This window comes from Mesoplodon densirostris, chromosome 12 (genome assembly GCF_025265405.1).
Source record: "Mesoplodon densirostris isolate mMesDen1 chromosome 12, mMesDen1 primary haplotype, whole genome shotgun sequence".
NCBI lineage: Eukaryota > Metazoa > Chordata > Mammalia > Artiodactyla > Ziphiidae > Mesoplodon > Mesoplodon densirostris.
In genome coordinates this window covers 82,227,487-82,252,558 of record NC_082672.1, presented here as the reverse complement: position 1 = coordinate 82,252,558, position 25,072 = coordinate 82,227,487, and the positions used below count along the sequence as shown (strand labels likewise).

The window sequence follows — 25,072 nt, the reverse complement described above, 5'->3', positions numbered from 1 at the left end:
TGAATTACTTGTTTCTTGGTTTTGTTAAGGCTTTTAAGGGTTAAAAATTGTAATATGTAATTAAAGCTACTAAAAATGATAAGGGAAGCATTTCACTGTGTAAAGCAAGTACGATATGTGTCGTCGGCGAGGGACGGTATAAAGAATGGAGTTTTTTTTTTTTAACTTTATATTTTACTTATTTTTATTTTTGGCTGCATTTTGTCTTTGTTACTGTGCATGGGCTTTCTCTAGTTGCAGCGAGCGGGGACTACACTTGGTTGCGGTGCGTGGGTTTCTCATTGCGGTGGCTTCTCTTGTTGCAGAGCACGGGCTCTAGGTGCATGGGCTTCAGTAGTTGTGGCACACGGGCTCAGTAGTTGTGGCTCACGGGCTCTAGAGCACAGGCTCAGTAGTTGTGGTGCACGGGCTTAGTTGCTCCGCGGCATGTGGGATCTTCCCAGACCAGGGCTTGAACCTGTGTCCCCTGTATTGGCAGGCGGATTCTTAACCACTCCGCCACCAGGGAAGCCCAAGAATGGAGATATTTTTGTTGAGGAAAAATGATGATAATAATTTTGTCCTAGAGCTGTTTGTTTCTGGATGGGGAAAACTAAGGGACAAATCATATGGATATAAAAAGTGATAAAACGTTTGTGAAAAAAGGGAACTTTGAGAAAAGAATTTTGTACATTGTCAGGAGCGATTAAGATTAGATTGGATTTAATTAGGTAAATAAACTTTGTTACTAATAGTAAGCTAAAAAAAATACATCTTATCTCCTATCTATACTCTTGTATTGATTAAAAGTCTTCTATGAATAGAAAGCTATAACTGTCTGTCTTCAAGTTTGTCTGTATTACATAAACGATCAGTTTTGGGCAATCTATCCATAGCTGCCTGTCTTTGCTGAGTGGTCTTCACAAATCTGAGCAGATTGATGATGGCAGCAGGTGTCACTCCAGGTATACGACTGGCAGCCCCAATCTAGGAATTAAAACCGCAAGAGAAACATAAATAAGCTATGTCAATCATAAGCAAATCTATTTTCCTCCTGGTAACAATCTGTATGTTACAGTTTATGAAATATTTTTAAAACATTATCTTAATGTATCTTCAAAATAACTCAGAAAGTAGATAAAAGAAATGTGGTTATAATTAATATCTTCATTTTACAAACGGGAAACTGAGGCTCAGAGACATTAAAATGAGTTGTCCAAGATCATGTAACTAACATGTTAGAGTACCTAACCTTTTCTCTTCATTAAACTAATCTAACATCACTAGCAGTGTGTTGGGCAGCACCCTATAATTAATCTCAGTGATATTTCTGTGGTATATTTTTACAGTGAAATGTATGGATCATTCACTCCAAGTGATATAAAGACCTCATCAGTTCAGGTCTGTTTTGCCACCAAATGAGTCTGTAGCAAATGTGTGTCAGAGCTTTTTGTATTTTAGAATTTTGGATAAGAGGTGAACTCCGATGACCAGTTCTATGCAATTCAATTTTCTGTGATAATGTAAATTTTCTATAACATTTGCACAGTAAAAATGCACTGTCCAATATGGTAGCCAATAGCCTACTGTGGCTACTGAGCACTTGAAATGTGGCTAGTATGACTGAAGAGTTGAATTTTTAATTTAATTTTAATTACGGTCAATGGTCACATTTGGCTAATGGCTATCATACTGGGCAGTGCAGCCCGTGAGTATCCACAGAAACATAATCCAGTATGAACAGGATACAGTTATAAAACTTAGAGCCTCTTTGCCCACTTTCCACAATGACTTTTACTAAGAACACCATGTTAAATTCATGAACACCATGAAATCACTCCTCCCTTTAAAAACCATTTTTTTCAAAAATTTTTGCAGACTATGGTTTTGTTAAGTGCCCCTTTATTTTTATGAACCATTACCAAAACCAAAACAAACACAACCCACTGCCCATTAAACTATGATACACCATCAATTTTTAAGATACAACCCAGTTTCAGAGGTGTTAAAATGTGTCTCAGAATCAATAAATACAGCCTACCAGTCTTTAAGTATTTGTTATTACAAGTCCAATATTATATACTATAAAGTTTTTGCCAGATGTTTACAGCTGGGTGCACATGCACTCACGCAAATGCAAAACCCACATAGACACACACACACACACACAAGCAGGAGCATGGGGTGGGGGCCCTCTTTGGCCCCAACACAACACTATGGAATCCCTGGGGCGGGGATCCAAGTAGTGATTTGAAAACTAGTGATATATATTCTGTTTTAACCTAAAGTAGTTTCTTTTAAGTCATGCATATATACAAGTTTGCACTGACAGTTTAACACAAGGTTGGGACTAGAGGATAATTATAATCAACCCAGTTCTTGACTTCCAGTTACTTATTTAGACAAAGCTTTTTCATCTCATAAAAACATACTGACATCTGTCATACAAAGAGAATATGAAAATAAGAGGTTAAGCTGTTTATGATGAAATAAAAATTAGTTACGTGGTCACTGTAAATCCAGGTTTTAAAAATTAAAGCTCTGGCTCTTTATAAACCGTTCCTACCCACTGCCTGTTTTCTTACCGTCTGTGGGCGACTGAAATGTAGCTTCTCTCGAACTTCATGGGACAAAGACACATCCCTGAGAGTCAAATAATCCAGGTCTTCTGGCAGCTGGAGAGCTTCATCTCGCTGAACTTCCTTTATTTCTTGTTGCTGATGGAACAACACTGATTCATATGTGGCTGGTGAACAAAATTAATGATGATATGCAGATTAACAACTTACATTTTTAGTTTTTTACAATTTACAGAGAGCTTTTGCATACATGATCTCAGTACCATGAGACAGGTGGGGTAGGTGTTCCCTTTCACAGATGAGGGCATTGAGGCTAGGATAAAGAGAGGGAGTATCTTGCGTATTAACTACAACATTCTGTATGGTAGTTTATTCCATGTCCTTTTCATTTCAAAAATCTAGGAAATTAAAAGTAAAAAAGGAAATTGCTTTCCTTCTCAGTACAAATTTTGGTGGAACATTTCCTTCAATAGGCCGTAGGTTTGAATTTTAAGTCCTAAAGATGTTTCTCCAAGGGCTTCCCTGGTGGCACAGTGGTTAAGAATCCACCTGCCAATGCAGGGGACACGGGTTCGAGCCCTGGTCCGGGAAGATCCCACATGTCGTGGAGCAACTAAGCCAGTGAGCCACAACTACTGAGCCTGCGCTCTAGAGCCCGCAAGCCACAACTACTGAGCCCATGCACCTAGAGCCTGTGCTCCACAACAAGAGAAGCCACCGCAATGAGAAGCCCACGCACCGCAACTAAGAGTAGCCCCCGCTCGCCACAACTAGAGAAAGCCCGCACGCAGCAACAAAGACCCAACACAGCCATAAATAAATAAATTTTAAAAAAGATGTTTCTCCAAGAAGATGGTTTTCTAAATTATGTCCATATAAAGCTATAATTTTAAAAAGTAGATCTTCTTAGGTGATAACGTAATTTAAATAATTTAACTAAGGTGTTATTCAGAAGTTAGGAAGATCATTCAGCAATTATTTTGTAATTAAAGCATTCTGTTCTTAGAAAAATAAATCCAAAACCTGTTTTAAAACCTAAATTGAGGTGGTCATCCTGTCCTGTTTAAGAAAGCAAGTCTTCCCTAAAGGTTCTGGCAGTATCTGCTTCCATCACCTAACTGGCAGCCAGAAAATCTCAGCTCTGAGCCTGGCTCTGCCAGTAAACTACCCTCTAACTACGGACACATCATTATCCTTCTGGGCCTCAGCTCCTTTATCTAGAAATGTTAAGGGATGACTGGGAGGACTCACAATGGCCTTTATGACAACAAAGGATGGTTGTGAAGTGCACAGGCCTTACAGTCAGACATGCTAGGTTCAAATCCCAGTTCTGCCACTCACCAATTGGGTGATGCTGGGCAAGTTATCACTTACTTATCTGTACAATTAAGACATAATGCGAATAGCTATCCTTCACAGGACACATTTAAGTATCAAATGAAATAATGCATGTGATTAATATTAGTACAACAAATTGGAATGAAATTTTATGACTCATGAATAGACTTTATAGGATCACAGAATATAAATGAAGAGGTAATATATATGTTAAAGATATATTTAATCTTTCAAATATGCATACAGCAAAACATGAGAGATAACTACAAAAAAGAATCTGAAACTAATTTCTGCCTCGCAGTTTCTTGAAGAAACTTGTCTAGTGGAGGATCCAGGCAGTGATTTGAAAACCACTGATATGTGTTATTTTTTAACTTAGTGTAGTTTCTTTTAAGCCATGGATATAAATTAGAGTCTTTATATATGCCAGAGTCTTTTAAGAACGAGGCAAAACAGTAGCTACTCCGTGGCTGAAGTCAGGGTTTCCTATAAACAAGTTAAAGATAATTATTCTGGATGATTTATTGGACAAAACTGCACACCAAGTTTAAAGTATAACAGCCAGATGCTAACAGCCTAAATGTTCAATAAAGTAATTTTTACTCAATAGAAAGGTCATGGCGTTGAGATAAAAGGTTAACTATTTCTTACACGTTAGCAAATGACTAGGGTCTGGTCATTTGGAAGAATGATAGGTAGCACTTGGGTCATCCTATATATGCAGCCAAAGTAGAGCAAGGTGACAGACCTCTCTGGAACGGAAAGAAAATTATCACTGCTAGAAGGAATGCAGCATTCTTAGCACCTTCGCTGGTCCCCAAGGAGCTTAAAGTCCTTTCCTGTTTGAACAATCCATCATTATCCTGCTTTTCCTACCCTTCTCCCCCATCTCATTCTGTTCCCTGCCTTTTTCTCCACATAATTTTCCACGGGAGGAAAAAAAATCTATCACAATGCACAAGCTAATGTTATTCTCAGTATTTCTGTTTATCTTTGAAATTTTTTTAAATAAAGAAAAACTTTAAAAAATTCAGTGCAACTCCAAAGGTCACATGTGACTTTGATGGTCAGTATATTGACGAAGAGTATGAGAGCACACCAAATGTTATAATAATGTACAAGGGCAGACTGTGGATTTCTTTGCCTGATACAAAGTATTTGTTAATGGAAGAGTATTTCAATATATTGTCAAAGCCAAAGATAGCATTATTTTTCTCATTGTTAGAACATTAAAATGGGGAAAATGTAGGGACTACCCTGGTGGTCCAGTGGGTAAGACACTGCACTCCCAATGCAGGGGTCCCGGGTTCGATCACTGGTCAGGGAACTAGATCCCGCATGCATGCCGCAACTTAGAGTTCGCATGCTCCAACTAAGGAATTCCACGTGCTGCAACTAAAGATCCTGCATGCCACAACTAAGACCTGGTGCAGCCCAAATAAGTGAATTAATAATAAATTAATTAACAAATATAAAAAAATAATAAAGATCACTTTCTTACAACAGGCAAGTTTCCAAGTCTGGAACACACCTTGATCATGTTTGCATTAGATCTTATAATTTAGCAGCAGGGTGGAGGAGGGAAAAAAAAATCTAAAGAAAAAGGCGGGGGGATGTATAAAAAAAGTTCAAAAGGAAAAAAAAGGGTTTTTTCTTTTTTTAAAGGAGAGCTGTACAGTAGCACTTCCCAAACATGAAATACACACACAAATCATGTAGGGATCTTGTTAAAAAGCAGGTGCTCGCTCAGTGGGTCTGAGGTGGGGCCTGAGATTGTGCATCCCTAGCATGCTCCCACATGTTGCAATGCTATCTGGGACCCCACTCTGAGTGGTCAGAGCCTAAGATGATGCTGGTCCTGTGGTAATAATGGCTCCTCTTGACAGAGAGCTCTTCGTGGATCTGCCATCCATTCACAATTTGCACGAAAGGGAAGGAGAACATGCAGACATCCTAAGTAAACGAGTATTTTCTACCTTCTATCTTCAGTCTTGCGGCGAGCTCTCCACATCGGGTGTACTTCTTCAAGGGCTCTGGGACAGCCCTGGCCAACAACTCCATGTCAACGTCCTCATACTTCAGAACATCGAGAGCTCTACGAGTACACAAAAGTCCATATTATATGAACACAGGGGTCCATGTTCTATCCAGCAGATTAAGGACGAGATTCCCTGAAAATAATACAAATCTCAGAATAAATAATATCAATATATTTCTAATTCTTCCCAAGTACAGTGAGCAAACGCAGCAGCAACTGCAACACAGTAGGACCTCAAGAAGGTTGGCATGTGATTCTCAACTCCCTTCCTTTATCATGAGGGATAAGTTGCTGGTAGCACTGCAATAATCTACTTGTCGTCCCTTTCTTTCTTTTTTTTTTTTTTTCGCGGTACGTGGGCCTCTCACTGTTGTGGCCTCTCCCGTTGCGGAGCACAGGCTCCGGACGCGCAGGCTCAGCGGCCATGGCTCACAGGCCCAGCCGCTCCGCGGCATGTGGGATCTTCCCGGAGCGGGGCATGAACCCATGTCCCCTGCATCGGCAGGCGGACTCTCAACCACTGCACCACCAGGGAAGCCCTGTCGTCCCTTTCTTGTAAGGACAGAATGTCCTCTGGTTATAAGGGTTTGATGGAACTCCGTAAGAATTTACATCTAAGTCACATTAAGCCCACGTCCTGTGAATGCGTTTGCACGTGTGCTCGGAACCAGCCGAAGATCTCCTGCTTGCTCCAAGACTGCAAAATATCCACAGTTTCCTTCTCATTTTGTTTGGTGCTCTCAAGGCCTCACTGATCTGTACAGTTTCCCTAAATTTACTTCCTTAATTTTATTTTTGTTTACTTCTATCTTTCCCTCTTTTAACAGATTGCTTTTTTGATCAACTCTGTCCACCCAAAACCAATTAAACAATTAATTATCTAGGCAACAGAAAGTCAGCTCTGCCCATTCTAGGGTCCCAAGTTCTTCCAGCCCTCCCAGATGCCTTCTTTACAGCTCATCCTATCACCAGGGTCATGCATCACCACCCTCTACAGATGCCTGACTCATCTCTTCCTCAGACGGCCCAGGAAAGGCCAGACACCCTCTCTCCACAAGGAGCTGTTAACTTTGTTGTGCTCCACGAAATGAATTATGTCAACTAATTTCAGAGGCCTCATCAGATAAGCTAGAATGAAACCAAATAACCCTAAACTTCAAAAGAAAGGGGTTGTCCTTTCAGAAATTATAGAACATGCTGGAACACACCTTCCACAGCTACCATGGAATCTTGCAGGATAGTGACCTCAAAGAATAGCCTGTGACCATTTAACTATTAAAAAGGTTTTCAATAATTTGTTTATAAGGCTTGGAGCTGTTTGTAGGCCCAAACTTCAAGACCAGCTTTGAACGAAGCCTAAGCCTCAGAGTGCAGAGGTCTGGCACAGAAGGACAAGCTCGCACACTTCCACAGAACACAAGAGACAGTTTCTGTGCTACCTGGCAGGTCAGTGCGTTTCCCTGTAATCATGACAGGAGATGTGTGTGCACCTGTGGATCTCTTCTGTCAAAATGTCAGCTCGAAGTCCAGTTCAACTCCTCAGGGCCAGCACAGAGCCCGCCACGTGTGCCGCAGATGCAGCCCATGTCCTTTGCCCAAGTGTCTTATCTTTTTAGCTTTACATATCTAGGAACTGATAAAGTGGTTCTTTTAGGGAGGCTGAACCCTAGACTACAAATATTCTGCTGAAATCAACATGAGGCCCCGTCACTGTCACCGCTTTCTTCTGAAACGAAAGACACCTGAATAAACAAGGAAAGCATTTGGCCAAATTACTGTTTTTTAAAAAAATCACCTTAACAAAATGGCTACTCATGGGATTAGTCAGGTAAAAACATAAAACTGACAGCCTCCTTTTTCATATTTTTATTCATCAGTTCGCATTTTAAACTGTGTTGAAAACAGTCACTTCCCATGCTCTCACCAAGACCTCAATCCACATTAGTGACATTGAATGCAAATTCTAATTATACAAAATTTGAAATAGTGCAATATTTGATCTAAACAAAGCATAATGGTATAAATTCTTTTGCAAAGTTTGAAAAAATGTGAACCCTCTTAAATTTACCAAACAAAAAGCTGGACAACTGAGCGAATTATAAAACTATGTTTACACTACTACCATCTCCCAGTACCACTTAGCTGGTAAACAAATACATCCAGCACCCTTATTTGTGAACCAGGCTGTCTTTCCTGTGAGTGAGATCCCCTGGTTTGGGTGACTACTATGCAGGTTATTTATTACTTACTGTTACTATAACTAAAAACCTGCTTACTATCCTCTAACCATAGTGCCAGTGCTTTGGGAAATTCCTGTGAAAATGAAAATTTGGGAACAGAAATCGTAAACGATAAAACACTGTGATGACATGAAAGCCAAACAAAGACATGCTATGTCTGGCTGTTAGTTAAGGGGAGAGCACTTGGAAAGATTAGAGATAATAAAAAGTGGCATTAAAATGGGTATACCTTTAAGTCCACAGAATCCCTCACAAGGAAAACAGGGGTTGGAAATCAAGGAAAGCTATAAAGGAAAAACATACTGGAGACACAGTTGCAAGATCAAGCCAGCATGTGTGCTTCTAAGATACAATGATTGTAGATTTATGCCTTCTGAGCACCCCGCACCCCCGATTAGCTTACCTTTTTTTAAATGGGAAAAAGCAGTGGTGAAAGATGCAGATTTTGAATTATGCAAGGTTTTTAGGAACATACCTCTGAAGCAAAAAAGCTCTATATTAATGCCCTTTAGACTTAAGAGTCCATATAACCAGAATGGTAAAAACAAGGACAAAAAGAACCCTAAAATGTAGCAAGGGACTCTTCAAGTAAGTCCGAAGAATTTATAACACTGTGCTTAGTCAAAGTTGCCCTGCTATACCTCACAGGCAAGATGAGACCACTCCAGTTGCTCCCTGCCTAAAAAAGCAAGCAGATGACTCTATTTCTTGGTTTGTACCCCCTAAATCTTAGGCAAGCCAGAAGAACTCAATGGGAGCCACAGAGAAATTAAATAAAAAATGAAAATAACTTAGAATCATATATATTGTCATTAGTGAATAAAGAGATAAGTTACATCTAAAGGATTCTGAAAAGAAGCAAATGTAATAGCTGCATTCATTTAAAATGTGCAGGTAGGGAATTTACAGGTAATATCTCTCTGAAATGACTTCATTTTTCTTTAAAAAGTAAGAAAGGTCTACATTAAAAATGCATACCTGAGGGGTAGACTTTTACCAATACTTATAGAAGCCTCTGGGATTAAGTTTTTCCATTTAGAACTTGGAAACTCAATGGATTTTAGCACAGAAATGCCTTCTTCTAAAGAAGACTTCATCCAAGTAGCTCTTTCATATCGTTGTTGGGACACACAACCAGCTTCCTTGTACCCTAGAAGGGGGAGGGAGAGACTATAATGAAAGAGGTCTTAAAGGAGAGGAAATCTGGTTGCAAGACTCAGTGAAGAGTTACCTCGGAACGTGAGCCTGCTATCGGCGTTGTCAGGACGCAGTGACAAGCGGAACTCAGCTCGGCTGGTAAACATGCGGTATGGTTCGTTGGTACCCAGCGTGGTGAGGTCATTGATCAGGACTCCTATGTAGCCTTCTGTTCGGCTAATGACAAAAGGAGGCTTGTGTCTGACCCGAAGACTTGCATTGATTCCAGCTATCACACCCTACAAGAGGACTGAAATGTTTAAAAGGCCATTATGAACTGAACAAAGAGCTATCCTATTCAGATACTACCTGGAAAAAATGGCTCAGGGAGTGAGAAAGCAGACCCTGCCCAGCAGGGATAGAACAGAGACAGAAAATGTGGTCCATATTCAGAAACAGAATACGGGTAATGTACCAGTTTAGAATGCTATGATTCACTGTTTTCAAAAATATCTAATATTCCTAATAAACCTAGGTGGGCTAATCTTTTTTTTAAAAAAATCCACTTGTAAGGGGCTTCCCTGGTGGCGCAGTGGTTTAGAGTCCGCCTGCTGATGCAGGGGACATGGGTTCGTGCCCCAGTCTGGGAAGATCCCACGTGCTGCGGAGCGGCTGGGCCCGTGAGCCATGGCCGCTGAGCCTGTGCGTCCGGAGCCTGTGCTCCGCGACGGGAGAGGCCACAACAGTGAGAGGCCCGCGTACCGCAAAAAAAAAAATCCACTTGTAAGACTTTTTTAGCTTTTTCCTACTTACGACTAACAATAACATAAGTTTCTGCTTATAAAGGAATAATAATAGGGTAATTTTCAATAAAGTTAGTTTAAAAGAACTAAATTTTCTTTTTTTTTTAATTTCAGAAGCAATGTAATAAATCTAATCGAAATATGTTATTGGATCTAGGAGCTCAGAAAAGCGTCATAAAGGCACAGTGGTTTTAAAATCCTGTTGTGTACTCTGCAACAGAATAAGAAGTCTTCTACTGTAGTTATGAGCTGTATCTAAGCTCTATATAGCTATCCTAACAGACATCAAGAGGAGGAACACCAGTTAAATAGTCCTTTTCTGTTCAGTAACATCTGAACGACCTCTTACTTGAGCTGCAGCTTCCTCATAACCAGTCGTGCCATTTATCTGTCCAGCAAAGAAGAGCCGCTGCACCAAATGAGTCTCGAGAGAAGGAGTGATCTGACGGGGGTCCAAGTAATCATACTGAACACCATAGCCTGGCCAAAGGATAAATGGTAAAAAGTAGTAAAAACAGTGGATTTGCCTCAAGGTAGAGATGCAAAGATTATCATGAAATGCCCTCTAAAAACGAAGACAATTTTAAACGCACAGATGTTGGGCTTTGTGTCCTGAGGCTCTAAGCAATCTCCTCACCATCTGCTGAGCAATGCTGAGCTCAGACTGAAGAGCAGCTGGCATTCTCTTTACCTGGCTGAATCATCTTAGCTTTCTCGAAGCCTCTGATGCATGTGATCATTTTCTCTTGTAATTCAGCTGGCAGTGTCACAGATAACCCTTGTGGGTAGATGAGGTCAGAATCCATTCCTTCAGGTTCCAACCAAACCTGATGTCGACGGTTTGGAAAACGCAAAACCTTTGCTTCAATGGAGGGACAGTATCTAGAAAAGGACGTTGACATTTAAAAATTTAATGAAACAAACAAAAGAGGGTTGACATTGTTCCTTACAGTAACTGAGCACGGATATTTTGTCCTTACCGGGGTCCTCTTGTAGTTTCCTTAACGTGACAGTTAAGGTGAAGGTTCTCAAGGACAATCTCATCCACTTGAGGGTTGGTGTGAGTCAAGTAACATGGCAGCTGATCTTCTGGCTAAAACACAGGAACTAGTTAACGTTGTTTTGCTTCTCTATTAGTTTGCCTCTCATTCAAATAAATGCCACACATGATATGCACTTACTTTTATAGACATTAAATGTATGCATAATGCCAAATGCTAATGGTGAAGTATGCTTCTTAAAAACAACCCAAAAGATGAAGCTAAATTTACACAAGCCTCCAGATCAACAGTTTACAGGAAATACAGAGGATGCAGGAACATGTTTAAGGCACCAGAGGGTTGAAATCAGACAAATCTAGAATGTAGGAAACTTCAGAAAAGAAATGACTCGGTTTCTTCCACATATAGATGTAAAAAAAAAAAAAAAGAGGGAAACTATTATAAGACATATTATCCAAAGTCATGTATGGACCTCATTTGGTTCTTAGTTCAAATAAAACAACTGTAAAAAAACATTTTAAATAAACATTTAAAAACAACTATAAAAACTAGGGAAAATTGAGCACTAAATATCAGATGATGTTAAGAAATTATGTTTTGCTATGTGTGAATAATAGTACTGTGTCGATTTTTACAAAGTCCTTATTTGTTAAAGACATGTACCAAAGTGTATCTCAGTGAAATGATGTGATGTCTGGGATTGTTGCTTTAAAACTACGCAAGAACAAAGTTTTGAGGAAAGTGAACCAGGAATGTCAAAATAAGGAATTCCTCAGTAGTCCAGTGCTTAGGACTCCACGCTGCCACTGCAGAAGGCACGGGTTCAATCCCCGGTCAGGGAACTGAGATCCCACAAGCTGTGTGGCATGGCCAAAAATAAAAAATAAAACTAAAAAACAAAAAGTTTAAAAATATACACACTAGGAAACTATCATCATGATTTACATTTTACCAAAGTGAAAATACAAAAGTCACTTGCTCAAAATAACAACACTTGGAGCCACTCATCAGGGTAACACTCACCAGAAACTAGGACCATCAAATATTAGCCCTTAATTCTAAACACATAATATACAGTTTTTTGTTTTTTAAATTCAAAGGATAGGTAGAAGTAGCCTGTATCTTCAAATGTATCAGTGCCGGGCTTCCTTGGCAGCGCAGTGGTTAAGAATCCGCCTGCCAGTGCAGGGGACATGGGTTCGAGCCCTGTTCGGGAAGAACCCACATGCCGCGGAGCAACTAAGTCCGTGCGCCACTACTGAACCTGCGCTCTAGAGTCCATGAGCCACAACTACTGAAGCCCGCGAGCCACAACTGCTGAAGCCCACGCGCCTAGAGCCCATGCTCCACAAGAGAAGCCACTGCAATGTGAAGCCCGCGCACTGCAACGAAGAGTAGCCCTTGCTCGCTGCAACTAAAGAAAACCTGTGTGCAGCAACGAAGACCCAACGCAGGTAAAAATAAATGAATAAATAAATTTATTTTAAAAAAAAGAGACTAAGGAACTGTTCCAGATTAAAGGGAAATGACAATTAAATGCAATATGTGATCCTAGATTGGAAAAAAAAATGTTGGGACAAAAAAAGTATTGGGACAATCAGCAAAATCTATGGATTTTGTATTAGATAACAGCACTGTGTCAATGTTAAATTCCCCAAATTTCATCACTGCATTGAGGTTATAAAAGAGGATGTCTTTGTGCTTAGTTGAGATGCAGACTGAAGTATTTCGAGGTAAAGGGTCATAATCTCTGTAACTTTTAAATGTTTCTGGAAAAGAAAAAAGAATAAAAATAAATGTGGGGGGCTCCCCTCGTGGCGCAGTGGTTAAGAATCCGCCTGCCAGTGCAGGGGACAGGGGTTCGAGCCCTGGTCCAGGAAGATCCCGCATGCCGCGGAGCAACTCAGCCCGTGCGCCACAACTACTGAGCTCACGCACCCTAGAGCCCGTGCTCTGCAACGAGAAGCCACGGCAATGAGAAGCCCGCGCACCTCAACAAAGAATAGCCCCTGCTCGCCGCAACTAGAGAAAGACTGTGCCCAGCAACAAAGACCCAATACAACCAAAAATAAATAAATTTAAAATAAATAAATGTGTATATTATTGTTTTATACATTAAATATATACATGTATCTATGTCTCTATATATGGAGGGCAAAATATTAACAATGGGTGAATTTCAATGGCTTATAGGAGTTTCACAATCTTACAACTTTTCTGAAACTACTTCAAAAAGTTTAAATAGGCAAAGTTATCAAAGTAATGAAATTTAAGAATTTATGGGGAAATACCCAAGTAGCCAAATCAGTTAATCCTTTTAAAGATCCTTTTTTTGCACACTAATAGTGATGAAAAGTGAATTGCTACCAAAAAAAAAAAAAAAAAAAAAAAAGGGCTAGTCTATATCCTCTGTTTAAAGACAGATTTTCATAAATTATCTCACCTTGATCCACACTGTCTCATTGATAAAGCTGAACGGTATGGATGGATTATCTGGTGTCTGCTTGTTTAGAATGCTGAAATTAATGGATTCTTTGGCGATCCGGGGCGGAGTCCCAGTCTTCAATCTTCCCACCACAAACCCCAACTTCTCCAGAGTCTGAGCCAACCCTATGGAAGGCTGATCCCCTAAACGTCCTGCTGGATGCATCTCCAATCCAATTACAATCATGCCTCTCAGAAACGTCCCAGTAGTTAGAACCACACTCTCCGCATACACTGTACTTCCATCCACTAAAGGATAGGAAACAAAATAAAACTCAGGTTCTAATTGTTACCATGGATCAAATTGGAACGTGACTATTTTGCAGTAAAACTACAGAAAAATTTTGTCTTTAGAAACTTGAAAAAGATTTTAAATCAGTAAGAAGCCTGTATGTTATCAATCTCAAGAATCCGAGAAAGCTGGGATGGAAAGCATAATGTATTCTCACCAATACACATGTTCCTAAAATCTTGTCAGCACTGAATAGTCTCAGGTAATTTTTCTTTTTTTACAAGCTGTTAATGAAAATAAGCCTTATTACATTGAGTAATAAATAAAAAGATGCAAACAGTTCCATTTTCTTCCAGATGTTTGGATCAACTTACAGGAAAGGCAGAACTGAAATCTACATACAGTCTCAGGAAAAATTTCGGGATCCTTGTTAGGTTTGGTTTTGGAGGTTGCTCTTTCTTCTGTATTCATAACTTGTGTTTTTTTTGTTTTTTTTTTTTTCTTTTTTTGCGGTACGCGGGCCTCTCACCGTTGTGGCCTCTCCCGCTGCGGAGCACAGGCTCCGGACGCGCAGGCTCAGCGGCCATGGCTCACGGGCCCAGCCGCTCCGTGGCATGTGGGATCTTCCCGGACTGGGGCACGAACCTGTGTCCCCTGCATCGGCAGGCGGACTCTCAACCACTGTGCCACCAGGGAAGCCCTCAGGTTCAGTCTTTTGACTAGACCATTTAGGTGGCTCTGGGTTCTAAAATTGGGTTTTAAAATTGACTTCAAAGCACTAATAGTCATGCAAATGCTTAAGCAAAAAAGAAATTACATTAAGCAGAATCTATAGTGTATGGGAAACGAGGGGACCAGCTACTAGTGAAGTGTGCTGTAAAGTCCGCACTACAAAAAACCCCTTCGGGTTGAATCAGCTTACGAAAAGGAGCAAAGCACAATGCGGGTAACATAAATGTATTCAAGAGGAGAGCGAGACACTGGGATCTTGGAGGCAAACTAGTTTGCTGTAAGATAGGTAATTTTAACGTGCCTCTTTTGAATCAATGCTTTAAAAAACAACAACAAACACCTGGGTAGTTCCTCACTATTTACAATGTAACTCCCCACTGGGCTTCTCTGGTGGCGCAGTGGTTGAGAGTCTGCCTGCCGATGCAGGGGACACGGGTTCATGCCCCGGTCCGGGAAGATCCCACATGCCGCGGAGCGGCTGGGCCCGTGAGCCATGGCCGTTGAGCCTGTGCGTCCGGAGCCTGTGCTCCGCAGCGGGAGAGGCCACAACGGTGAGAGGCCCGCGTACCGCAAAAACAACAACAACAACAAAAACTCCCCATCAACTGCAAAATCTTTCCTCAATCTTACAGGCTGTAGATTCGGAGCCTGGTGGACCACGGGAGGGGCGGGGGGAGGAGAAACAAAACTGTTACCATTTTGAAAACAAAGTTTCATCCTAACAGGGGAGATGAACTGTAACTTCTCTCGGAAGAAGGCAGAAAACCTTCCAGGCTCACGAGGCAGCTAGGACCTGGCCTTCCATTCCATTTCAGCCAAGCACTCCCGCACCAAGCCTCGTGCGTGGATTATGCCCCGTTTCAGGCTCTCCATTGCGCTCCTGCTGCCCGCGGAGGGGGGGGGGTCTGATCTCTCTCCCCAGCTCTTCGATGATGGCCAGCAGCTCCGCGTATTTGCTCTGGGGCACCTGGCTCTTCCCAGTTTCCTGGGCATAGCCTAGAGATGGCGGCCCGTAGTCACTCAGCAGCTGGCGGTACTGGGAAGACGTCGCCATACTGGTGGAGGGCGGGTGGACGCTCCCAGAGGCGCTGAGGGAGGCGGTGGGCATGTGTGCGGTCAAGTTCGGGCTGTGAGACATGCCCCCCAAGCGGCGGGGCACGGCAGGGTGCAGCGGGGCCGGCTCCAGAGTCCGCGCGCCTGCCCAGCTCCCGCGCACTTTTTGTTGTTCTCAGTTAATTTTTTTAATTAATTAATTTAGACTTCTGGTTAAATATGACAGACCACCTCACATGATTTCTTCTCCCTCTTGAAACTCCAAGAAAATGAAATAAAGGGGCAAAAAAGATATAAAACCACAGGCCAATTAATGGGAAAGAACTTGTCAAAAGATGAGAAATTTCAAAATATTTTCAGAAGATAGAAAGTGGTTGCAGTGGGGAGGGAGTTTGGGATTAACATATTCACACAACATATAAACTAGATAATCAACAAGGACCTACTGTATAGCACATGGAACTCTACTCAATATTCTGTAATAACCTACAGGGGAAAAGAGTCTGAAAAAGGATGGATATATGTATATGTATAACTGAATCACTTTGCTGTACCCCTAAAACTAACACAATATTGTAAATCAACTATACTCCAATATAAAATTAAATTTAAAAAAAGTGGTTGCAGGAGTGATAACTGATTTAGCAGAGGGGAGAGGGCCTTAACTCAAGAACCTAAAGAGAACATACTGATGACAATGAAGCAACTTGCCGTGCAAAGGCTCAGAAACTGGAGGACTGAATATAAGAAATGTAGGAATGAAGCTAGGGGGCTGAAAATGAGAGAAAGAGTTGAAATCTGCATATAAAGGTTTGCCTGCAGACAGATCTACCTTCCACTAATCAAACAATATCATCAGGGCCTCCCTGGTGGCGCAGTGGTTGAGAGTCCGCCTGCCGATGCAGGGGATACGGGTTCGTGCCCCGGTCTGGGAGGATCCCATATGCCGCGGAGCGGCTGGGCCCGTGAGCCATGGCCGCTGGGCCTGCGCATCCGGAGCCTGTGCTCCGCAACGGGAGAGGCCGCAACAGTGAGAGGCCCGCATACCGCAAAAAGAAAAAAAAAAAAAAAAACAATATCATCATCAAATCTGGAGGGGAAAGGAGGGAGGGGAGAGAAAGGGAAATGAAAATAAAACTAGTAACTGTTCAACATGGGGAAGTCAGTCAACACTGACAGAAGAAAGGGAAGATTAAGTATATTATACAAAATCATAGTTACTAAGGTCATCACAGAACAAAAACATGAACTTTTAAGAAAGAAACATAGCTCCCTAAAGCAAAGAAAACTAAACACAGATTAAGTGGTTAAAAAAAAGGTACAGAATAGTGTGTGCAACATGCTACTGCTATGTGTGTTGGGGGGAAATATAAACACACACACAGAAAGACCACACCAGAGAAGAGTAATGCTCCCGAGGAAGGAAACTGGCTGCCTGGAGCACAAGATGAGAGTCCACCTTTTCATTCTACCTTCTTTCATCTCCTTTAAACCGTTTACCGTTATATGTATTCCCCATTCAAAAAAAAAACTAATAAATGTATAATAAAAATTAATTTTAAAATAGGGATAATAAGTTAATCTCTGTATTTTAAATGATTGAGATTCTTCAGCACAGCCCCTCCTACCATTTTGTTCCTAGAATGCTAGCAGGAGCCAAGAGTCCAGTCCCCTGGCAGAAGATCGATTCTCCGCCTGAGGACTAAGAGACATAGTCTCTTTTGTTTGGGAGTTCCCAACAAAAAGGCCAGTTCAATCCCTAATCACCAGACTATAGACTTGCCCAAGCAATAAAACTAACTGTGCACACACAAATCTTCCAATGTTTAAGTGGTTAAGTCGGCAGAGGGAGATAATAGAGATAAATTGTTTTTCCACACAAATTTAAATTCTACTTGATTTTTGTAAAAATTACATGCATGTGTTATTTTAAAAATTAATACAAAACTCAAATAAAAAAACATATATAACAATCCTGTAAAATATAAACTAAAAATATTTAAAGTCAGAAATAAGAAATACCAGGAGGAAATTACACAATTATGCAGGCTATAGAGTCCCAAAATAAGATGGTACAGAATGTGAGCTTCATTGTCAAAATGAAAGGAGAAGTATGATTTTTTATACAGTTTTCCTCATGTATGAACAGAAAACACAACAATTTCCTAGAATAAGCAAAACATCTCCATACTCTGCTCAAAATAAATTTCTCACATGGAGTTTGATACTATTATTATCATCTATAAGCAGTACACACCCAAAACAACACCACTGACGCGGTATTTCCCAGTGTGCTCAGGCTCTGGTTCTGTAAGAATGAGGTCTTCTACAGCTCCCTCCTGCACAGTCAGCAGCGGTGTATTCAGAATTTCTTTCTGTCAAAATAGAACGCAAGCTGAAACATAACAGTTAAACAATCACTACAGTCTTTCCTGTTTTCATGCCCTGTTCTTACCTGCATGTTCTGTTTATAAAGTTTCCTATCAATCTGAGCTCTCAGACCCCAAACAGCTGGTCCCTTGCGCCGGTTTAATACTTTGTAATGTACACCAGACTGGTCACAGATTCGAGAACACAGGCCATCCAAGGCATCAACTTCTCTCATTAAATGCCCCTTTCCAATGCCACCAAAGGAAGGATTACAGGACATCTGACCTAAAGAGAACAGACATAAACAAAATAAATATATGAGCATCCTGCATATAGTGAGCCTTGATAAAATAAAAGAACTTGAAGCAAACACTAAAAATGCTGGAGTTCCAACAGGATGCAAGAGTTATTCAGGGTGGGACTTCCTGGTGGCACAGTGGTTAAGAATCCCCCTGCGGGGCTTCCCTGGTGGCGCGGTGGTTGAGAGTCCGCCTGCCGATGCAGGGGACACGGGTTCATGCCCTGGTCCGGGAGGATCCCGCGTGCCGTGGAGCAGCTGGGCCCGTGAGCCATGGCCGCTGGGCCTGCGCGTCCGGAGCCTGTGTTCCGCAACGGGAGAGGCCACAGCAGTGAGGCCCGCGTACCGCAAAAAAAAAAAAAAAAAAGAATCCCCCTGCATTCGAGCCCTGGTCCGGGAAGATCCCACATGCCGTGGAGCAACTAAGCCGGTGCGCCACAACTACTGAGCCTGTGCTCTAGAGGCCACAAGCCACAACTACTGAGCCTGAGAGCCACAACTACTGAAGCCCGTGCACCTAGAGCCCGTGCTCCGCAACAAGAGAAGCCACCGCAGTGAGAAGCCCGCGCACCGCAACGGAGAGTAGCCCCCGCGCTCTGCAACTGGAGAAAGCCTGCGTGCGGCAACAAAGACCCAACGCAGCCAAAAATAAATAAATAAATAAAATTTTAAAATGAGAAAAAGTTATGCAGGGCATCCTGGAAGACAAACCATTGCTGGAAGTTTCTTTTGAATCTTTCCCTTGTACACATTCATTACATTGCCTTTTCCTCTTCCTTTTCAATGTGACCTTGAAATTCTTAACCTCATGAAACCTTCCTAAATCAAGCGTAATTTTAAGAAGTCCCTTTGCACTGGTTCACAGTTATAATCAAGTATGTCTTCCATAAATGCCACCTGCTGTTTTCTTTATGCTTATTTTGCAGAAATAATTAAATTATAAGCTTCCTGAAAGTAGAATTCATATTTTATACCTTCTCTTTAAATCTCCCCAAGTCTTATGGGGGAGGTACAGAGTGGGAAAACTATGTCAACAATCTGCTGATCTGCTGTGGCCAGCAACAAGCCCTCCAAAAGTTTTCATGGGGGCTTCCCTGGTGGTGCAGTGGTTAGGAGTCCGCCTGCCGATGCAGGGGAAATGGGTTCGTGCCCGGTCCGGGAAGATCCCACATGCCGTGGAGTGGCTGGGCCCGTGAGCCATGGCCGCTGAGCCTACACGTCTGGAGCCTGTGCTCCGCAATGGGAGAGGCCCGCATACCGCAAAAAAAAAAAAAAAAAAAGTTTTCATGGTCTCCAGAGGGAGGCTGAATCGTGCTGTGATTAGGAGCATGGGTTAGGAGTGAGCAAGAGATCTGGCTCAGTTCCTAGATTTACCACTTATAAGCTCCATGTGATCTCAGCAAATTATCTAATATTCTGTACCTCAGCATCCCTACTCTAAAAACAGGGATGACAGCTGCAGTAGATTATTTCCCTCCTTCCTATTTACTTCCTATTCACTATTTACTTAGGTAAACACTATTCCCTATGAGGCTTTGTTTGGGGAGTATGACCTAAATTCATTTTAGGGGTAAACCTTTATTGATCTAAAGTAATCATGGTAATCCTACTTGTCAGTGTCTGATTTAGTGTCAGGAGACTTTTCTCTTTTGTCATGAATGCCAAAAAATAGTTTGTCGAAAAGCATTATTTTCCAGGTTAGTATAAAATAAAAGATTTTCTGTCTCTGACTTCATTATTAGCAGATGATATGACTGAATTGAAAGAGGACAATTCCTGCATTCTGTATTCTTACGGAAGTTCAACTTTCTCAGCCAAAGCTATCTTTCTGAGGACAAGCAGAAATACCTGATACTCTACTACATCAAATTACCTTAAAAAAATGAGACTTTGATTTTAAGATAGAATTGTCATTTACTAAGCTCATCTATTAATATAAGAGTTATTAAAATATCTCTGAAATCTATTTATTTAAAAAGAAACTTTAGGTCATATTGTATTGGTATAAATACAATGGGTATTTTTATAGGATATTAACGACTACTTAATGAATATGGGTTTTGATGGGAATTCCTTTATCCTTGACAGAACTACATTACTTATACTATTTAATGATCATCTTAGTTCAATACTTTTTTGTTCATTAGATTTTTAAAATTGTTTTTCCTGGTTTTTACTCGGGTAATCATATAGCCTTCCTCCAAAAGAATCGCCGTTAACAGTGCATATTTCTCCACAGTTATGAGCTGAATGGTTGTTTTAAAAAGTATTTCAGTACACAAAGCACAGTTAACATTTCAGTTACTATTCACTCTTAAGCAAAATGCAAGAGGAAAGACATAGGCATGCATAATTTGCAGGATAATGTCCTAGCTAGTATCTAAGATGATGCTAGAGAGGAGTCTTGTTTAAATTATGGCCGTCCAACCACAGCCTGTAAGTGCAAAGAAGCACTGTCGGGTCGTCCTAAGCACAAAACTGGGGAATAAACATTCAGTAGGAATACAGAATGCAATAAAAAAGTACCCTCGTTCTTCAAAAGGGCTTCACAAACTCTCGAGAAAAACACAATGGTCATTTAATAAACGAGTACTAATAATGTTAATTCACTTAAAAAAAATAAATTTATTTATATATTTTTATTTTTGGCTGCGTTGGGTCTTGGTTGCTGCGCATGGATGGGCTTTCTCTAGTTGCGGTGCGCGGGTTTCTCATTGCGGTGGCTTCTCTTGTTGCGGAGCACGGGCTCTAGGCGCGGGGGCTTCAGTAGTTGTGGCTCACGGGCTCCAGAGCGCTGGCTCAGTGGCACTTGGGCTCAGTAGTTGTGGCGCACGGGCTTAGTTGCTCCGCGGCATGTGGGATCTTCCCAGACCAGGGATCCAACAGTGTCCCCTACGTTGGCAGGCAGATTTTTAACCACTGCGCCACCAGGGAAGTCCTAATTCACTCTTTAACCAAAGCAACAAGCTAGTAAGGGCAAATGGCAACAATGAAATAAGGTACCAGCCAGTATTCCTACAGTTTGCCCTTTTCTCAAGGCACCCCCTCTCCCCAGCCCCCCGCACCCTCCCCACTGATTACTTTTCAGCAGCAGCACAATCCACGGTCCACAGAATATCCCCTAGTCTTAGAGCTCTGGCCCGGGCCCGCTTGATCTGCGAAACACAAATCAGGCTAAAACCACAGTCGGCAGGATTCTCACCAGCCTTAAGGCAGGGAAAAGGTTGCCCACATCCCAGGCACTGGGAGGGGGAGGAGGAGGGCACTGGCTGCTTGCGTCCCAGGCAAGCCCCACACCGCGCTACTCACCGATGGTGTCCACTCGATGCGTGAGCAGCAGAGTCCGGGAGCCGCACCGAGCGGCGGCGGCAGCGGCTTCGGTCCCCGCATGTCCTCCGCCAATGACTGCCACGTCGAAGTGCGGAGTCCAGGGCGCCGCGCTGTCACCGCTGAACAGGGAAGACGGATGGTGCTGTTTGGTGAGTGAAGCCGCGACCCAGCGACCACAGCTTCGGAAGGAGAACATGGTTGGAGAAAGGCCGAGTCTTTAACTCGGAGCCTGACACGAGCGAGGGGCAAACATTTTGGAGAAGAGAGTCTTCAGGGAGCAGCCATCTTGTTCTGATGTCACAGCGTAGCACGTCTACGTCCAGCGTCGCCGCTGATTGGCAGTTTGGCGAAACTTTACTGATGAAACAAGACCCGGCAGCTGTGCAGGTGGCCAGCGAGGTGTGTGCCTCCTTTCTTGGTCGGCGCAGGCGGTTTGATTCCATATGGCTGTGGATTGGGGGGACTCCTACTCAGTCATCTTTTGTCCTTTTCAGCGAATTGCTGCCCTGATCACCAGGTGGCCACCTACAAATAAGAATTTGGATGACTGCTTTATCAGATTCTTTGAACTTTCTGGTGCAGCTATCACCTTGACTTCTGTTTATGAAGACTAGAGTCTGAATAGGAATCGATTTCAAAGGCCTTCAAATGTATTTGTGGATGAAAGATTCATGATGGCTAATTAGGTGAATGGCAGGGTTGAAGGTTAAATGTCCAGCCTTTTGCAGTTGATACTTTTAAAACCTTCTGTATGGTTAGGTCGCTGGAGGTAGCTGTTCTCTTGCTCTCTGTACATTCCCTGCTTAACCGGTTCCTGCCTCACCTACACCCGACTCACATGACTGACCTTCCTACATACTTGCCCCAGGCCCTTGCTAGTGATAGCTTAGCAAAGGGCTGGCGAGGGGGCGTTCCCCTCGGCTGGTTTCCCTGGTAATGAGTCGACCTGTAGTTACTTCCCCCTATAATTGCTAACCCCCCTCTGCCCCTGGGAGCAAAGACTGCCCTGTGTCCTGCCCGCCCTCCGCCGTACACAGTGGGGTGTCACTCTAGGACCTTGATTCAGACAGGTAAGCTCCCCCTATCCACTAAACCACTGATGTCTCTGTTGCTGACTCAGGGCTCTTTCTTCTGTCTTGAAGCTGGGCAAGGAGAGGCCTTGCAGGCATGGGGGAGCAGCCGAACACCTCTCTTAGAGAGGAAACTTTTGACTGGTTAGATAGTGAAACAGCCCATGTGGCAGTTTAATTGTTCTGATTATTAACATCTATCGAATGCATAATTTTTTTCTTATTACATTACTAATGAGCATTCTTTATACACAATTTAAAGCTTACAGAAATACAAAACTTTGAGAGTTAAGGAACCCGTAACTTCCATCAGGCCTTCCGGCCGTCATCTCCATAATAATTGTCAGCATTTTGTTGCTAATGCCTCCTAGTGTTTCATACTTATACTAATGCTACTATTATTTTGCATGTATAATACTGATTATATTGTTTTTCAGTTTGCTTCTTTTTTAAACGATGTATTTTTTTACTATCTCTATGCCAGTATATATGAATCTACCTCACTTTTTAGTATTATAATCAGTTGTTTATATGAACCATAGTTTATTTAATCAACTCCAATTACTGAGCATTTGGATTGTTTCTGTTGACTGAAAAAAAGTGCACAATCCAAAGGTTGAGAGTTCTGTTTTATTTAGCAGACATTCTGAGGACTTCAAGCCGGGGAGACAACATCTCAGATAACTCTGTGAGACTGCTCCATAGCGCTGGGCATGGGGGAAGCCAGGATATATAGGAGTTTTGGCAACCAAGGGCAGGTACAAGTTGGAACATCAAAAGATTACTGTTAATTAAAGAAAGCCAGACATCTCAAGTTAATAAAATTAGCACTTTTCTATGTATGGGAAGATGCAAAGTCTTGGATCACTGAAATCATTCCTTAGATATTCACCTCAGCTATCTGGGGCCAGTATCCTGTGTTTTCTCATCCTGAGTCTCCTCAGGGTGCACCGTTGGGGGGTGGGTGGCAGCAGCAGTTGATTCCTAGGTTGTGGGCATTCCTGGTTTCCATCCTGAGATCCCTCAGGGCTCACTGTCTGGGCATGTGGGCTTGATGGCTGCAACATCCTTTGTTTACCAATATGGCAGGCAGCATTCTTAGTTCACGTTTCTAATTTTTTGATATTATGATCATCCTTGTACATATATCTTTTTAAAATTATGGAACTCTTTATTTATCTATATTTTTGGCTGCGTTGGGTCTTCGTTGCTGTGTGCGGGCTTTCTCTAGTTGCGGCGAGCGGGGGCTACTCTTCAGTGCAGTGCACGGGCTTCTCATTGTGGTGGCTTCTCTTGCTGCAGGGCACGGTCTCTAGGCGCCCGGGCTTCAGTAGTTGTGGCTCGCGGGCTCTAGAGCGCAGGCTCAGTCGTTGTGGCGCACGGGCTTAGTTGCTCCGCGGCATGTGGGATCTTCCCGGACCAGGGCTCAAACCCGTGTTCCCTGCATTGCCAGGCGGGTTCTTAACCACTGTACCACCAGGGAAGTACTGACTCTTCGGTGTTTAAATTTTTGACAACTGCTAAATTAACTTTCTAAAAACTTTGTATCAGGTTATACGAACTGTGTAAGATTATTTCATCACACTGTAGCCAGCACTGGATTTTAATTTTTAATTTTAAATATATTTTCATTATTTTTTAATGAAAATGTGATCATACGATCTATGACCTATATACACTGTATTGTGATCTGCTTTTTACATAATAGATTATCATGGACATTTTTCTATGCTAACAAACACAGGTTTATGTCATTTTTAAGGGCTACAACATGTACTGTTTTATTAATAAGTATTTTAAAATCAATAGCTTGAGCCTTTGATTAGAGAATCACAGGCCTACATTTTCAATTTCACTATTCCCTTCACATGGGGTATATTTAAATCAGACCCTTCTCTTTCCTACAGAGATATTAATGACAGACCCAAAGATAAGATGTTTAGGCAGGGATAGGTATATGATTAACTGGATTTCTGCTGTAAAAGAAAACAAAGCTCTTTTTGCTGAAGTTAGTCTGTTACTTTTTGTGTTGAGGATGCCCAGAACCATCCTCAGGTTTAGTGATAAGTAAGAAGGACTCATAGAACTCAGAAAAGCTGTTATATTCATATTTATGGTTTATTACAGTGAAAGCATACAGATTAAATTCAGTAAAGCCAAAAGGCACGTAGAGTGGAATCCAGGAGAGACCCAGGCACAGGCTTCCAGTTGTCTCTCCCATGGAGTCACAGAGACAGGACTCAGTTTTCCTAGCAATGATGTGTAACAACACACAGTAGTGCCAACCAGGGAAGCTAACCTACACCTTGGTATCTAGGGCTTTTATTGGGAGTCTCATGATTCTGTGCCTGCATGACTGACCTAGTTACTTAGTCTCCAGCCCCTCCA

At 42.1% G+C, this 25,072-nt stretch overlaps 1 protein-coding gene and 1 pseudogene across 2 annotated transcripts; both read right to left on the bottom strand.

Annotated features, from left to right (window-relative positions):
* Positions 1–164: 164 nt before the first annotated feature.
* MTO1 (mitochondrial tRNA translation optimization 1) lies at positions 165–21,905 on the bottom strand. 2 transcript variants are annotated; one of them, XM_060115100.1, is made up of 12 exons: positions 21,594–21,905; positions 18,072–18,271; positions 17,874–17,991; positions 13,559–13,848; positions 11,095–11,207; positions 10,806–10,996; positions 10,464–10,663; positions 9,406–9,610; positions 9,153–9,324; positions 5,873–5,991; positions 2,565–2,725; positions 165–966 (listed from the first exon to the last, which is right to left on the bottom strand). In XM_060115100.1, exons 1-12 carry the CDS (start codon positions 21,808–21,810, stop codon positions 808–810), a joined length of 2,145 nt encoding a protein of 714 aa, XP_059971083.1. In that variant the 5' UTR covers positions 21,811–21,905; the 3' UTR covers positions 165–807. The 2 variants fall into 2 exon arrangements, with proteins under 2 accessions (XP_059971083.1, XP_059971084.1); XM_060115101.1 differs by having other exon boundaries at positions 167–966; positions 10,464–10,594.
* Positions 15,218–16,569, bottom strand: LOC132500231 (cyclin-dependent kinase 2-associated protein 1-like; annotated as a pseudogene).
* Positions 21,906–25,072: the final 3,167 nt, after the last annotated feature.